The 15991-nt window shown below is 40.0% G+C and overlaps 1 protein-coding gene across 4 annotated transcripts in view; it reads left to right on the forward strand.

Annotated features, from left to right (window-relative positions):
- Fat3 (FAT atypical cadherin 3) overlaps positions 1–15991 on the forward strand; it is a 600104-nt gene that overhangs the window by 419649 nt on the left and 164464 nt on the right. For all 4 annotated transcript variants that reach the window (XM_078046859.1, XM_021734487.3, XM_040285086.2 and 1 more), the window contains one exon: positions 3755–3816. In XM_078046859.1, coding sequence (XP_077902985.1) covers positions 3755–3816 — 62 coding nt within the window. The remainder of the gene's footprint in view (positions 1–3754; positions 3817–15991) is intronic.

Here is a 15991-nt window from a genome sequence, read left to right on the forward strand (position 1 = left end):
TGCCTGATGCCTAATTTATTCCATTCATTCCCTCATTTATTCATTTACTGACTCATTCAAGTGTCTGTCTTTTCCAAATATGAAAGACTTATTAAACCTAAATGGGCAGAGTTTATGATTTCCAACTGATGTTGACACCTTTATTGATAAAGGACTTATGTAAAATAACATTCACCCACTTGAAGAATATGATTCAATACTTTCAGAATGTGTGCAGAACTGTAAAACTATAACCATAGTATCACCATGATCTTGTTTAGAAGATTCTCATCACCCCAAAAAGAAACCTCACACCCATTATCAGACAGTCCCTCTCCCCTGCCTGACTGTATTTGTCTTCCTGATGATTTCTACTTTTGACTTGGATGTTTTTTCTTGCCTTTTACTTATCTCTGTGAAAATAAAGAAGATGGAATCCCAGAGAGCTGAATCCTACAGATGCTTTCCTGTGCTTTTTGCTCTAGGAATGGGATCTTCCTGGCTCCCCATAGTTCCAGATTCTCTATTGTGTGACATTTGGGGTTTTTCAGGAAGCCCATCTCTTTCTCTGTTAGCTAATAAATTTTATGTAAACACATTCTGGTACAGGCCTGCCCATGGAAATATGTGAAATATGGTGAAAATATGTGAATTTTCTAAAGAATTGCCCTCAGAGTCATCAGGAGAGGAAGCTGACTGTTTCATTGTACAGTCTTGGCCTTGTGACTCCGAGTGAGGAGGAGCAGTGATGACATGAGAGTCCTCAGGGAAACAGGGGGCAAAGAGGTGGCTACTCCTTTGTGCCTGGAAAAGCCACAGATGAGCAGCAGGGTGGAGGCCCATAGCCATTTCACCCATTTGCAACCTCTACATAATAAGCATGTCTCATACTCATTGTGACCTCTAACAGAGGATGCCCCCCTGAGGAGGCAGTGAGGCTGGAAGAAAGCCTCCCCTGCCTTATTAGAAGACAGCTACCCCCCACTTGAAAAGATTATCCATGACATATGACCTTGTCGGAGAGTGTAGCCTGGAAATGAAGATCCTGTGTTAGACACCTACCAGTGCAAGCAGACAGGCCTTTAATCAATATGAATCCGAGAGCTGTGCTTCCTTTATTCCTCCTGTATCACCCCATCCTCCAAATCACTCACACATCTCCCCTTTGCCCTCCCCCTGTAGCACCACATGCACACACATCAAGCCCAATGGTCCGATCCAGGTACTAAAGCAGCTGAGTGTATTTCATTCTTGGATATAGCTAGTCAGGCAGAAAAAAAAATCATGTCAATAAAGTCACAGTGAAGTTCAACAAAGGATAGTAGAATTAGGCAGCACTTTTCTTTTAGAATCAGAGGACAATCTCAGGCATCATCTCAAGGGAATCTGGTACACTAAATGAGAGATGAAATAGAGAACAAATCTGTGTTTTCAGATTTTCCCAGAAGATTCTAATGGGTATCTGGAGAAGGGAAGGTACTGACCCTCTCACTTGAAACTCTTACTGACACTCTTCATTCCATAACCTCTGACAGTAACTTTTACTTATACCCAAGAGTACTTAGCACTCTCCATTCACACAGAGGAACTCTGTAAATGGTTTTAAGTGCATGCAATGTCACATAACCTTCCCCACCCACAAATGCACTTCCCCCCACACAAAACAATACTGTCCTATACAAATACATTCTAAGTCTGTAGCAAAATTGAAGATTAGAACATAACAATCTCTTCCATGGCAAATATTGGTAGCTAAGCATTATTGAATTCCTTTTCTTTGTTATAGACAGGGAGCTAGGTGCTTCCCACCCCACTCCAGAGCTTCAGACTCAAAAGGAAGGCCTTACCCATGAAGGACCTGTCTGTCTAGTAGGAAATTACAGACATGGGAGCAAAAGATTTTTGGATAGATTAAAGAACAATGATGGAGAAGTGTACTGGTTATGTGGGGGCAAATCAGATGGGCACCCAATCCTGGAAATGAGGGTCAGTGAAGGCTAACATCTGAGCTGAATTTGGAGAATCTGGAGGTATTGCTTAGCCTGGTGAATAGAGTTGATAGTAGTGATTGTACATTTCAAAAATTGCTGAGTGAACTTCAAATGTTCTCTTCCCATAAAAATAAGTATTTTGGATGTTGGATATGTAAATTCACTTGATTTAATTATTTCACGCAGTATTCGAAAATCATAACATCACATTGGACTTAACATATATATTTATACATACACAGGCATACATATATATGTGTGTGTGTATACACACACACACACAAACATACACACATTTCCAATTTATAAGAAAGAAAGAAAAGGAAAAACCTAAGGGTATTGTGTGGTGGGCCACATCCAGAATGAATTCATGAAAAGGAAGATCTCTGTGATGGAAACAGGTTTTCTCCCCATGGGGTGCAGAGATAGAGGGACTCAGGCCAGCTTGTTTCTCTCTCTCTCTCTCTCTCTCTCTCTCTCTCTCTCTCTCTCTCTCTCTCTCTCTCTCTCTCATACACACACACACACACACACACACACACACACGGAATTTGTTTATTGAGAATTAAAGTTAACACTTCTAAATTAAGTATTCACTCATGAATTTTCTTTGTCACTGTCCTGTCAATGGACATAAGAGAAAATATAGCACAGAACTAAAACAAGGAAATGATAATTAACAAAATATCTTGTGGGCCAGCTTGTCAACAGCCTTGCCACCCTGAGTAAGATATTGTTTTGAAGCCCATGGGAAACTATTTAATCTCCTATGCCTCTTCTTTGCTTTCACTAAAATGCATGTTCTCCCATCCACCACTGGGTATGACACAGAAGCTTCAGGTCAAGAACCTCTCCACGGATCCCACTGAAACACCTTTCCCCCATTCCATGTGCCTTGCCAGCATTGGGATTTCGTTTTTCATGATTTCCTGTTTTTTCCTTGTCAATCAGAATGTACCATGAAAACAACCCAACTCACATTCACTTCAGGGACATGGTGGAATTGAAAAACCGAAAATAAATTTGACCTTCTAATTGCCACTTGACAATAATAATAATAAAACCTGCAAAAGACAAATTGGTGCAATTGGCTGGGAGGCCTTGAAGATTTCCGTCATCTCATTCCCTTTTCTTTGTCTTTATACTCAAAGGGTGATTCATTTATGAGAAACGCTGTTGGAAGAAAGGGAGACCTTTTCCCTGTGGAATTATTTTGTATCAAGATTTAAACAAGTTAAAGAATGATAAAATTATGTATGTGATCTTTGGTGTGTGAGTTATTAAACTTGTAATGCTTATGTGTACAAGTAGTTATTATAGAAATAACCTTTTTTGAAAATATAACAAAACATTATATGAGTATATAAAAATTAAGTAAGAAAGTGCTATTACATAGCCCTAATGTAATCAGTGTCAACAACCTATTAGTTGTTCAAGAACTTTAAAATCTTTAATGAGGCTCCAACAGTAGAATTTCAGTCATATGTAAATGAATCTTTGAAATGCCTCATTATCAGAACAACAATGGTTCTTTAGTGACTTCTCAGGTCCCCAAAGATAACAACACCTGGCTATGGTAAGCAAAACCAGATCAATTTTTCATATTTTCTTCATCAACTTTGCTTTACCAATGATTTGTGAGCCTATTCTGATTGTCATAGGGGAACTGGAGAGTTTACTGTCCACTGTCACTTTTGCTTTTCCTTTAAATGGAGTTGTTTCCCACAGTCGGTAATCTACTTGCCCCAGATATTTAAAAGTCAAATATTCTCATTTCTACACAGGTCTGATTACCACAACTTCAAGGAAATTGGATCGAGAGCAGCAGGCAGAGCATTTTCTGGAGGTAAGCGCACAGAGGAAATGGCTCTTGTTAAAATTTTTGCTAAACTCCCTGAGCCTTCATCACAAATGGGAACTTTTAATACACTGGAAAAATCGGTTGCAAAATGAAGTTGCCTCTCTTAGGCTGAGTGATTCAGAATTTAGAGAGTTCTGATGCATTCCCATCCGTCTGCTCTTGTGAGCCAAGCAAGAGTGATAAAGAGGCCTTTACCCGCACTAAAGACAGGCAGCTGCATGGATATTTCTGCCTTAACTTCAGACCTCTTTGTCAATAATCAGAAAAGAAAGTTCCAGAGCAATGTCCCGTAGGCCCACTGCCCCATGAAAGGAGAAAGAGCAGCAGTGCTGCGGTTCAAGTGAAGTGTACTTCTTTCCCCTCATTTCTTTTTTCTGGGGAGATGGTTGAGAAAGAGAAGGCTGCTGGTTGATTCATGGCTCAAGGTGACTGTTTCTGAAACCATAAAATGTTCTCCTATAATTCATTAAGACAGGAACAGCAGCAATGGAAACTCTAAGAGCATTATTTCTGGTAGAGAAAAAAAACCACTTTAAGGCAAGGGATGAGAAAATAGACATGAAAGAGCGTTGTGGAACATTCCTCCTATACGTATTGAGTATCTTTATTGAAAAGGTTGAAGTCTGCATAGTTTGTATGGCACTTTGATCTGAGTGTGACTGTGTGATATGAAGGGATGACAAAACTCAGAACCTAGGGCTTTGATAAGGGTCTATGATGTGTCCATGCTTCTAAAATGATCTTTCTATTTCTCAGACCCACTTACCGGAACTCATCCACTATACTTATGTGTGTGCATGCACACACCCTCCTCAAATCTTATGACAGGATCTCTTCTAGCATCTTCCTTTAAGTCATATCAGCAGTAATGATCTAGTTAAAGAACACTGGAGCTGGGAGTCATGACACAGGCCTATAATACATGATGTGAGAGTCTGAGGCAGGAGGATAGCAAGTTTGAGTCCAGACTTGGCAATTTGGAGACCCTGTATTAAAATAAAATTCTTAAAGAGAAAAAAAAAAGCTGGGGTGGCAGCTTAGTAATAGACTACCCTTGGGTTCAATCCCCAGAATCCCAAGAAAAGAATACTGAACTAGGAGTCTGGGCCCATGGGTTTTTAAGCTGCCCTGACATGATTAACTCAAAGCTATGGCCAGTGCTATTTAATTACCTGGATCTCAGTTTCCCCTATTGTGAAATGTGGCAAATAATTGCTAATCCATATACCTCAAAGGATCACTATTAGAATCAAACCTTATATTCTGTATCAAAGTATTTTTTGAAACTTACAAGGTATTAGATATAGAAAAGGGTGATTATTATCATGCAGCCCTATGATAATCCTTTTAAAACATTACTATCATCTCATAAAGATGGAAGATTCCAGGCTGCCAAAAATAATTATAATAATTGATTTTTTTTTCAAAATCCTATTAATGGGTCACAGTACCTACCTGGTCCAGAATTACAGTACATTTGCTAGAGAAATAACACCTTATGTTTTATTAATGTGCTTCTTTCCTTTTCAGAAGAGAGTCCAGGACTCCTGGAGAGACAATGTTCTTAGATAGTTGAACCCATTACCTCCCAGCAGGAGGAAGGGAGGGCATCTCATTAGCTAGGGAATCTGCTGAGATCACTTGCCTTGTCCTCACTAGGTGGTGTCATGAGGGGTATGTGGTGCAGAGTGACCATTATAGGATAAAGCTACAAGGAAAAGAGGCAAGGATGTTTTCCAGGCATTGAATTTACTTCCCCAAAGAATCCTTAGTGCTTTCATGTCCTCTACACACTTACATAGATGCTGAGTAACAGTTTGGTAGTGTTTGCAGATATGGAAAACCCAGTTTGGGATCTAGAACATAATTTTACTGTTGTGGTTATAATCTGCTTAGGGAGGTAGGGTAGCATAGCAATTAACCTCCTAGCAGTGTTGGGCAATTAAAATATCTGTAAAACATCCAGTTCAGTATCTGGCACTAAGTACATGCTCAGGAAAGCATAGTTAAATAATCATTGTGGTCTTAATCATTATTATATGGTGACATGATAGTTGCATCCTCCTAAAGATTGAACTTCATTTCCATACCTCAGGAAGGATGGTTTTCCCACACACCAGAAATACAGAAGGAGCCCAGGTACTAACCACTGAACTCAGCTTGTATTCCAGGACTACCTTATGTGCTGGGGACACAGAAGGAACAGGAGAGTGGGAAGGCACATGATACATGAGTAAATGGTATAATCAGACAGAAGCTCCATGAGGCCACTAAAATAGGTTCCATGATACTGCCTGAAAGCAGACGGAGGTGGTATGCAAAACTCAATAGATTGATGAGGAAAGCCCGAGGAGGTGACATTTGGTGACATGATGCCTAGATTCTGTTCAAGAAACAGAACCAAGGCCAGTGTGGTGAAAAGTGCAAAGTGGAGCAGAGGTAGAAGATTGTAGGTGACGGGAAAGCAAGTTGGAAAAGCAGAGGGCTGCAGTGAGGATTCTGATTTTTTTCCTTAGTGCAATGGAGAGCCAGTAAATGGGTGGCAGGGTCTAATCTGTGTTGTAACGGCAGAGTTGGGCTGGAGCAGGAGCTGTGGGGAGATATGGGAGCCTGGGAAACTTTTAGAGAGGTCCAGATGAGATGATGGACGATCGTGGTTTGGAGGAGGGTGAGGGCAGTGGGTCAAATAGGGAATTGTCTAATGCAGATCCCATCATGATTCCTCGTAAAAGCAGCAAAGTCGTTTTTTAAAAAATTTTCAAAGTGAAATCGTATGTATTATAGAGCATCTGAATCTTACCAATTTTCCTCAAGTTGGTCCTCCATTCCCCTGCCAGCTCCCAGGATCCCCCAACTGTCACATTTAGTAAATCTTCTTTTAAGACTTTCAAAAACTAGCTGAATCTCAGCCTCTTCCTCTTCCTCCTTCTCCACTACCTTCTTTCTCTTACTTGCACATACTATTGTACATTTCTTGGCCATGCTGATTTTGTTCTCTATAACATTGCTGTAAGAATTTGAACACCCTCCAGTTCTTTGTTTCTGAAAGGATCATGGAAGGAATATTGCTTTAACTTAGTTCTGCTAAAAAAAAAAATGAGTAAAAGAATATTATTCAGAGTGTGGGACAGAGTCTTTTGTCAGACACAAAATTTTGTAACTGAAAGTACATTTTGTGAGTTGTGAAGACTGGGTGTGGGTAATTAACCTCCTGGAGAGCCTTTAATTGCCAAGATAACCTTATGCTCCTCTTAAACTCACATTCACCTCCTGGCTCTATTTTGTACTTTTCTTTTCCAATAAAACAAAATTGACTCTTCTTGAAAGGACCTACTTAGAAGCTGACTTGGCAGGTATGCTCTGACTAGGTAACCAGGAGGACATTAATGACTTTGTTTGTAGTTTGCTGTCCCCCTGATAGAAGGCACTTTAATTCCCTGCTGGCACTCTGTACATCGACTGAAGCTACTTAGCTTTGTGTGGGCCACAAGGTTTTGTGAATCAGTAAAGCATTCACCTTAAATCTGTGGCTATCACAGGAAGGCTGTCATTATTAGAATTCAAAGGACTTGCTAAAGCAACAAGAGCAGCAAAGAACTGTAGGCAAATTCACAAGTACAGCTTACACGTTTTTTTTTTTTTAAAGAGAGAGAATTTTAATATTTATTTTTTAGTTTTCAGCAGACACAACATCTTTGTTTGTATGTGGTGCTGAGGACCGAACCCCGGGCCACACGCATGCCAGGCCAGCGCCCTACTGCTTGAGCCATATCCCCAGCCCCCAAGCTTACACTTCTTTAGTGAATTCTAAGTGTAAACTCTTCTGGTTTGGAACTATGTTATGTGAAAATATTACACTAATCTCTCCCTACCAAAAAAGTGCAAAAATACAGAGGTTTTAGCTCATATAATCCAAGTCCAGTTCATCTCTTGAAAGCCTGTTATAATTGTAGAGGAGATTGAAGGCTAATTACAGCATGTAGATACAGAAAGTTGATAAAATATTCATAAAATAAATAGTGAATTAACGTTTTAGATTGGTAGTTTTGACTTTATTCCTGATTGCTTCATTATCAGAGAAGGCAGCTGTGAAATAGGGAATGAATATCCTCTTTCTTATAATCACTTGTAGATTGTTTTCTCACCTAGGACTTTTTTAAGCTCCCTGTGGATAAACCTTAGTTTATCACGGTGGTGAACTCAGGGAATGCTTGGACACTAAATTCCAGCCTGCCTGAGATTATGTTTTGTTACTCTTCATTGAGCTTCGATGGGCCACTGAGTCTCTCTGAGCTCCCTTTCCCTCATCTGTAAAGTGAATAACAATTCCTGCATTAGGCTTGGGATAGAGAATAGATGAACCCAGAGCTGAAAAGATGCATCTGTTTGTGCAGTTCCATGAGCTGTGGGGACCGCGGTCAGCACAGACCGTCCGACTGGCCTCTGTGTTTAGAGTAGTTAGCTCAGCTCCTGGGAACAGGGGCCACTCAGTAAATATGTGAGTGAAAAGAATTATTTCCCCCTAAATGAGATCCTAGAGAGGGCAGGATTAGCATGTGGGAAACAACATGAGTTTAGAGACAGAAGGAACTCTCCACCTGCTTCCATCTTCATGAGTTTGCTAAGCTAGAGTAAATTCCTCTTTTTCCTTATCTGCAAAATGGGAATGATAAGACCTACCTAGCATATAAACTACATAAAGGGCTGGCACACATTCAAGCCACCAAATAATTTTTGGCCCTCTCCCTTTCCCCCACACCATCCTTTTTCCCTTGTCTTCAAAATATACATTGTCAGCTCCCTTTCTTTTTCTGTGACTCTGGTAGTTTGAATAGCATATAGCAATTTGATTATTCTTAAAAGATATATCCACTTAAATAGTCCTATAGTCGTGGCTTAATTATGTGTGAATCTTTATCTGGCTTGCTGAAAGAGTGTTATTTTGCTTCCCTTTTGATCTTGAAATGCTTCTCTGTTCAGGGCTGGATGGTTCTGATAAAAGTCTCCCAAAGAGAAGAGAACAGAGTATTTTATTTGCAAATCAAAAAAAAAGATGACAAGCCCCAGTAACCAGTATAAAGACAGCAGATGAGAAATTACGCTGAGTATGTACGTATAACTTGAAGTAGCCCAGAAAATGTGCTGAGATTTTATAGTGAAGGTGGTATAAATATCAAAGCATATTACAGGGGAATACATTAGATCCATAGGAATGCATATTATTTAGTGTCTGTCCTTCTAAAACACTCATCCATCATCCTGTGCAAGACACAACTCAGGAGACCATTTTTTTTTCTTCCTGTCTGAAATTCTCATCCCTTTTCATAGTTTGATTTTCATAGGGAAAAGTATTGCTCTTCAGTAAGTTTTTATAACATTTCCTCTTGCCTTAGGATGCAAACTGATTTCTTCATGAGTGCACATCCTACCTTGGTTAGCATCTCCTTTTGAAATGATGATTTCTACTGACAAAGAACAGCTGCAGGTCCTCTTCTTCCATTAAGCAGTCCATATTTTGACCATTTAAGTCCAAAAGAAATGAACGTTTCTCTCACCGGGCTCCTTTTTTAGCCACCCTAAAACGTTCTAGAGGTGTCAATAGGTCCTAAAAGAAAAATGGTATGTCCGTGCATGAAAACAGCAGCATTATCAGGCATCAGTCTCAGAAGATGAGTTTGTCCCAACTTCAGTGTTCCCAAGCGCCTGGAAAGGGCCATGCAGCTTGATGTCCAACAAATCCCTTGTGATGCAGCTGCCCACCCCTTCCCATCCTCTCCAGTCATTCTCTTTCCACAACCTCCCCTTCTCAGGCTTCAGTTGTTCACATTCTTATCATATCAACTTCAGTAAAGATAAGGGGAATCTACTGTCTATTTTTTTCTTTCTTTCTTAAATGCTTTATCAAATTTCTCTTCTGGGTCTGGTATTAGGCCCGTCACCAAAGTTCTCTTAGGGAGTCAGTGTGTTTTCCTGCTGACTGTTTTTTCTTTGACTTCACTGTAGTCTCTTAGAGTGCCTGACTCTGTGAGTTAGGTGGAGGAGGCACTTCCCTTAGTCTTTGTCTTGGATCAAAGAGCTGATTTTCATTCATGTAAAAAATGCTGCCAGGCATGGTAGCCCATGCCTGTAATCCCAGTGGCTTGGGAGGCTGAGACAGGAGGATCATGAGTTCAAAGCCAGCCTCAGCAATAGCAAGGGGCTAAGCAACTCAGTGAGACCTGTCACTAAATAAAATATAAAATAGGGCTGGGATGTGGCTCAATGGTCTAGTGCCCCTGAGTACAATCCCCAGTACCTGCTCCTCCAAAAAAAAACTTCTTCTCTCCCATTATATGGACCTAGACACAGACTTCAAGAAGTGTACAACAAGAGGCAAGGTCACAAGCACTTCCTAGCAGTGTCTGGTAAAGGTCTCCTTGTCTTTTTAGGACAGATATGACTCTAAATGTCCATCAGCACATTGAAATGTGGCTAATTGATTCTTGGTTCCCATAGCCCTTCTGTAATGACTGATTGGCTCAGGTATCAGGACAGTGCACCCTCCAGCATTAATGTCTACTTATCTGAAGAAAGGAGGTTTTCTCTTTTGCCCTTTGGTTGTCTATACACCACTCCTTGCTACTCCTCTGCCATTCACTGTAAGCCCAGCTCTAGACAGGGCTTGTTCTCTGCAGGGTACTGCCCTGAATTGCAGGACAAAGTCCATCTGAGGAGGTGGTATATCCACATTGCAGGTGGCAGCTTGTACTCCAGCAAGGAGTGACTGCAGAACAGTTCTTAGGAACTGAACTGTGTCTCCTCAAAATGCATGTGTTGAAGTCCAAACCCCCAATACCTCAGAAAATGATTTTATTTAGAGATGGGGTCTCTGAAGAAGTTATTAAGTTAAAATGAGGTTGTTAGGGTAGGCCCTAATTCAATATGACTGGTCCTTATGAGAAAAGGAAATTTGGACATAGACATATACAGAAGAAAAAGAAAGTCCTCTACAAGGCAAGGAAAGAGATCTCATAAAGAAGTCTTGAAAAACCCTTGATCTCAGACTTCTAGTCTCCAGGATTATGAGAAAATAAATTTCTATAATTTAGGCCGTTCAGTCTTATGTACTTATGATGGTGTCCCTAGCAAACTAATCTAGCAGAGAGACTTCATTTACTATCCCGTCCTACCAAACTATATTTCAAGGGAGGGAGAAAAACAGTTTCATTTAAATATGATGGTTTCCATACTACACAGGTCAAGAAAGACATATTCTCCCAGTTAAAATTCCCACAGAAGGCCCTCTAATGGCACATGGTGGCATCTAGCTACTTTTCTACCCTAAAACCCCTGTCTTCTGGGGGGCGGGGGAGCTCCTTCCTCCACACTTTCAGTGAATATTTCCATCCCACTTTCCTAAAAGGCCTGACCCTTTCCTCAAATAAGTTTTTCTTGCTCAAGAACAAACTCTTCCCCAGTTCTAGATTTCTTTAAACTATGAGATTCTTTAGTCTAATATCCCCAAAAGCTATCAGGAAGCCAATCAGGGGTGGCTGGCCTTGGACACTCCAAGTCCAGGTAAACAAAGAGTATTATTGATGGGGGTGATGATGATGATGGTGATGGTGATAGGGTGATAGTGGTGGTGGCGATGATGATACAAATAGTAAATTCTACATCTGACACACACAGGCTTTTAAAGGCAAATAGTAATACTTAGAGTAAGCATGTTAAATAACTTAGATTGCAAGATGCCCACAGAACATGGCAGGTAATTCTGAGGAGAGCCCATTTGCAGGTGAGGGTAGAGAGAGAAGGGTAGTAGGACTTAGCCAGTGGTAGTTATGGAAGTAGACAGGCCCAATATTTTCAGAAAGTTTTACTTAAGAAAATGAAAACAAAAAATGAAATCACATCTACATGCCAAATACCCCTTCGAATTTCATATTTTAGCACTACAAGCTAAGAAGTCAGCTCATGTTCTACAGCATTTGATAGAAAGGAAGGTGTATTTCCTTATCTGTCTCATAATTTGTAGTCCTCTCACAATGAAGTAATTCATACATTTTGGAGAATGAAATTAGTTTCTTGTCTTCTCTTCACACCACATTTTTTTAAATGTGCCTTTTTGAAGGAAAAAAAAAAAAGAGAGAGAGAGAGAAAATAAGAAATGAGTCCATGACCCTGTCCTAAGAGGCCTGTTAGAGTTGGAAATGATGGTGTGTAGGAATTTGTTGGATCTCAGCTGTATGACCCCTCTTCAGATGCCAGCTCTCTCTGACTGAGAAAGGGAGGGGTGGCCGTGGGTCTTTGTGTTACATAGTCACGGGCATCTTGTCTGCTCTATTTCCCACTGGCAGTAGTTCCTCACTTTTTAAATTTGTTTATCTGTGTCCCTGGTTAACCTCCAACTGAATAATCTATAGCCAAACACTTATATATGCTAGGAGAACTATCTGGAATAAATCTTTGATTCCATGTATAACCACCTCTAATTTATGTATTTGTGAAAGGTTTCATTTGTTTCCCCTTAAATCTGAACACTGATAAGTCGAGCAACATTATGAGACCTGTTCACTTGGACCTGGGGAGGTCCTTCTATCTAGTGGCTCAGCCTGGAAATGGAAATGAGCCGGCTTTGGCTGCTCTGCTCACCCGTGCTGTGCAAGCAGATAATTGCTCCAGGCAGGTCACAGCTTGTTGAGCTGTGCACACAGGCTGTAGGGAGCTGAGGCTCTGCTTTGTTTTCACTTGTGAATGGTTTCTGAATGTGATGCTATGTTGTTGCTTCCTTTAAGTCTTCCAGGGCAAACCGCTGTAACATCCCCAAGCATTCGTGGGTTCTTGGGGTGAGTAGGAGGGGAGACCTCTTACCTCAAAAGACTTATACAAATGGCTTTTCCTTCTCAAAGAAGAGGTTCACATTTCCCTGATAAGTCTGAACAATTCACAAGAACTCCCACCTGCCAATCACATATCCAGGGAACCCAGACTGGCATCTCCCCCATAGGGCAATGATGGTAAATTGGCCCTCTACCTTTGCTTCTGCAGCTCCTTTTCCATCTCTTTCCTTTGTGTTGCTTTCCTAGTTTATTTTGTATAGCACACTCTCTGAGCCACGATGATCTGTCCTGATTAATTTCATTTGGGATTTTCAGAAACCACTGGTGCCAATGTCTAACACCAGATATATATGACCCAGTTTAGCACTTCAAGTCTGTCTGTAAGAAAATAAATGTATAATATATATATATATATATGTGTGTGTGTGTGTGTGTGTGTGTGTGTGTGTGTGTATAATATATATGTGTGTGTGTGTGTGTGTGTGTGTGTGTGTGTGTGTGCGCGCGCGCGCATGAGCATATGTGTGTATACCCTCTCATATACATGAGCGTCAGGTTTAGAACATGAGTGCCAACTCTGTTAATTATCAGGATATTCTACTTTGGCTTGCTTCCAGTTTATAGCATAGAGTTTTGCTCAAAGGAGTTGTTGTTTCAGGACCTTTCAAGTGACTTGTTTTTGTGGCAAATCAGAGGCTACCAACCTCATCTATTTTGTGGCAAGACTGGTTTAATGAAATGTTGAGATGGTTGTCAGCATAACAATGCAGAATGCTGTAACAAAATTAAGTCAGAGGAGCCCTAGATGTCAGCCAAGGCAAATGCCATTAGCATCTTAAAATTGGGGAAACCAACAATAAATATGGCTATATATTTTCTGGATGTAGCACTCTATGTATTTACATAATTATCCAATTAAACTTTCTGAAAAATAAAGCATCTCTTATAAAACAATATCGTAATTGTAGTGATCTTTTAAAGTTTATATAAACTAATCTTTTTATTATAAGTATAGATTAAGATGTTTAAAGCACAGGACTTGGAGATGGACAGACATATCCACTCATTAACCCTGTAAACTCAAGCCAAATTATTTAATCTAAACTTTACTTTTCTCACTTGTAAGAATGGGACAATCATAATACCTTCTTTATAGGATTTTATGAGAATTGGCATGTTGCATGTGCAATGCACATATTAAATGTTCAGTATGTATTAGCAATTATAATTAGAAGCTTAAATTTCTACCCTATGTTTCCTGAAGTAATCTTCTTAGGACAGAATTCTTAGTATTTAAGGTGTTATATTATATTATGCATTGTATTAACAGTTTGGCATAATTGTTGAATATACTTAAGGAACTTAAATTAAGATAGCATCTATGAATGTTCCCAGAGAAGTTCATGGAACTTGGTACATACTCAAAATATTAATTCTCTCCTTCCTTTTTTGAAGAAGAACCCAAAGCTTCAGAGCACAGTTTACCCTCTCACATACACGGCCTCTGGTTGGGTAATTCAGAATACTCATTTTCCTAAGATAGGACAATGAATGGCTTTGGAATGGCTTTGAAGAAGATTTTGGGGGCTTTCCTGTTGGATCTGTGGTCCCTTTGCTTTTCTAAGCCAGAATCTGAGATGGGAACAAAGGCATTCAAGCTCAGTTGGCAGAGCAGAAGCATTCTCGTGAATCCTAGATCTCAATAAATTAGTCTTGAGACTAGGAAGGGAGAGCCAAGTAATTTCCTTCGGTCAGCTATCTCTAAGCTTATCCATCCTTGTTACTAATCCCAGAGCTTTCCCTCAGAATCTTAACTCCTTTAAAGCCTTAAACTGTATTTACTCATTAATGCAATAGGTATGTTTAATATATAAGGAATGGGAATTTGTGTGTATTATCAAATAATACCATAATTCAGAAATCATAGCTATTAGTAGTTTCAAATGCCACCTCTCCTTCAGGCCATTCTCCACTCTGGTAGCCAGTTGCAGGATATGCTCCATGGAGATTTTGTATGTTTTCTTTCCTATCCTACCTTTGGTGAAGGTCACCAATAAGAGGGAGGGTCAGAGCTGAGGAGTACACTTCTTTTTACTGCTAACACCTAGAACAGTGCCAGACACTCAATGAATATTGATTGATATGAACTTTAGGGTTCTAGGTAATTCACAACCAGATAATCCATCTTTACCCAGAGATCCACAGAGATTAGGCTGAGCATGCAGAGGAGGTTCCTAGCTGAGGGTTCACAGGATTCCCAGAGGGCCAGCTGACAAAGGATGGGAACTGGTTTCATTGCATTACGTCCCAGATTGCAAAAAGGCTGTTGGCCCATCCTACCCCCTGTTTGGAGTCTAAGAGCAGTTCCTAAATCACATTTACCTCCCTAGAATCCATCATCCTCAGAAGGCCATAAATATATAATTTAAGAGGAGCTTAGATTTTTCATGAAGTACCCTGTTATAATTCCTAGCTTGCCATTATACACTTTTAAATATGCTGATAAATCAAAATTAGACATGGGGCTAACCCTGTGCTCATATATACTTTCATAATTAAGATAAAATCTTCTTTTAGATCACTATTTTCAAGTAAAATAGAAAAAATATTACATTTTTAAGAAATGTGTTAGTACTTAGTAGTAGCCCTGTTTCAAAACTTCATGAAGGCAAAATACTTCAGTCTACACAGAATCCACAGAGCAAAGGGCTTGTGACCAACTTAGAATGTATTCTAATTCTCTTCATGTGGAGAGAGACATCACTGTTTTGTTTTTAAGTTGAATGCTGTGAAAGCAACTTCTAAACACCTCAATTGTCAAATGACTGAGCTTTTGTCTTTATGCTGTAGGGCAGGCGGAGCCTAGTCACTGAGAATGAGTTTGGCAAAGCCTCACCTTTATGCGTTCCATGATTACTATCCAAAGGTGTAAGAACCTCTTCCAATTGAGTGAAGGAGAATCCAGAAAGGCTGCATTAAATCAAAGCCACATTATAGCCTGCCAGCAGAGAGCTGTAACAGCAACACACAGACTCTTGGTATGCAGGAATTAGAGGTTCTCTTGTTTGGTTCTGGCTAGAGAACATGACAAGCTTTTGTTCAGCATTTTTACAACAGGAGATGTTGCTCTGACTCTATCAGCAGTAGCCAGGGCCTGCTTGCTCTACCTCTGGATGAAGAATTATAAATATCCCTGTGCAAGGCCGTGACAGATGCATGATGTGTGCTTTGATACATGCACAAAACCATTTACCCATCTTCAAAAATAATGCTTCTAGGAGCAAGTCATTTTAAAGTTCCTGTCATACCACAAGGACATCAACCTCTAAGGAAGAGTG

The sequence above is a fragment of the Ictidomys tridecemlineatus genome, chromosome 4 (genome assembly GCF_052094955.1).
Source record: "Ictidomys tridecemlineatus isolate mIctTri1 chromosome 4, mIctTri1.hap1, whole genome shotgun sequence".
NCBI classification, from domain to species: Eukaryota; Metazoa; Chordata; class Mammalia; order Rodentia; family Sciuridae; genus Ictidomys; species Ictidomys tridecemlineatus.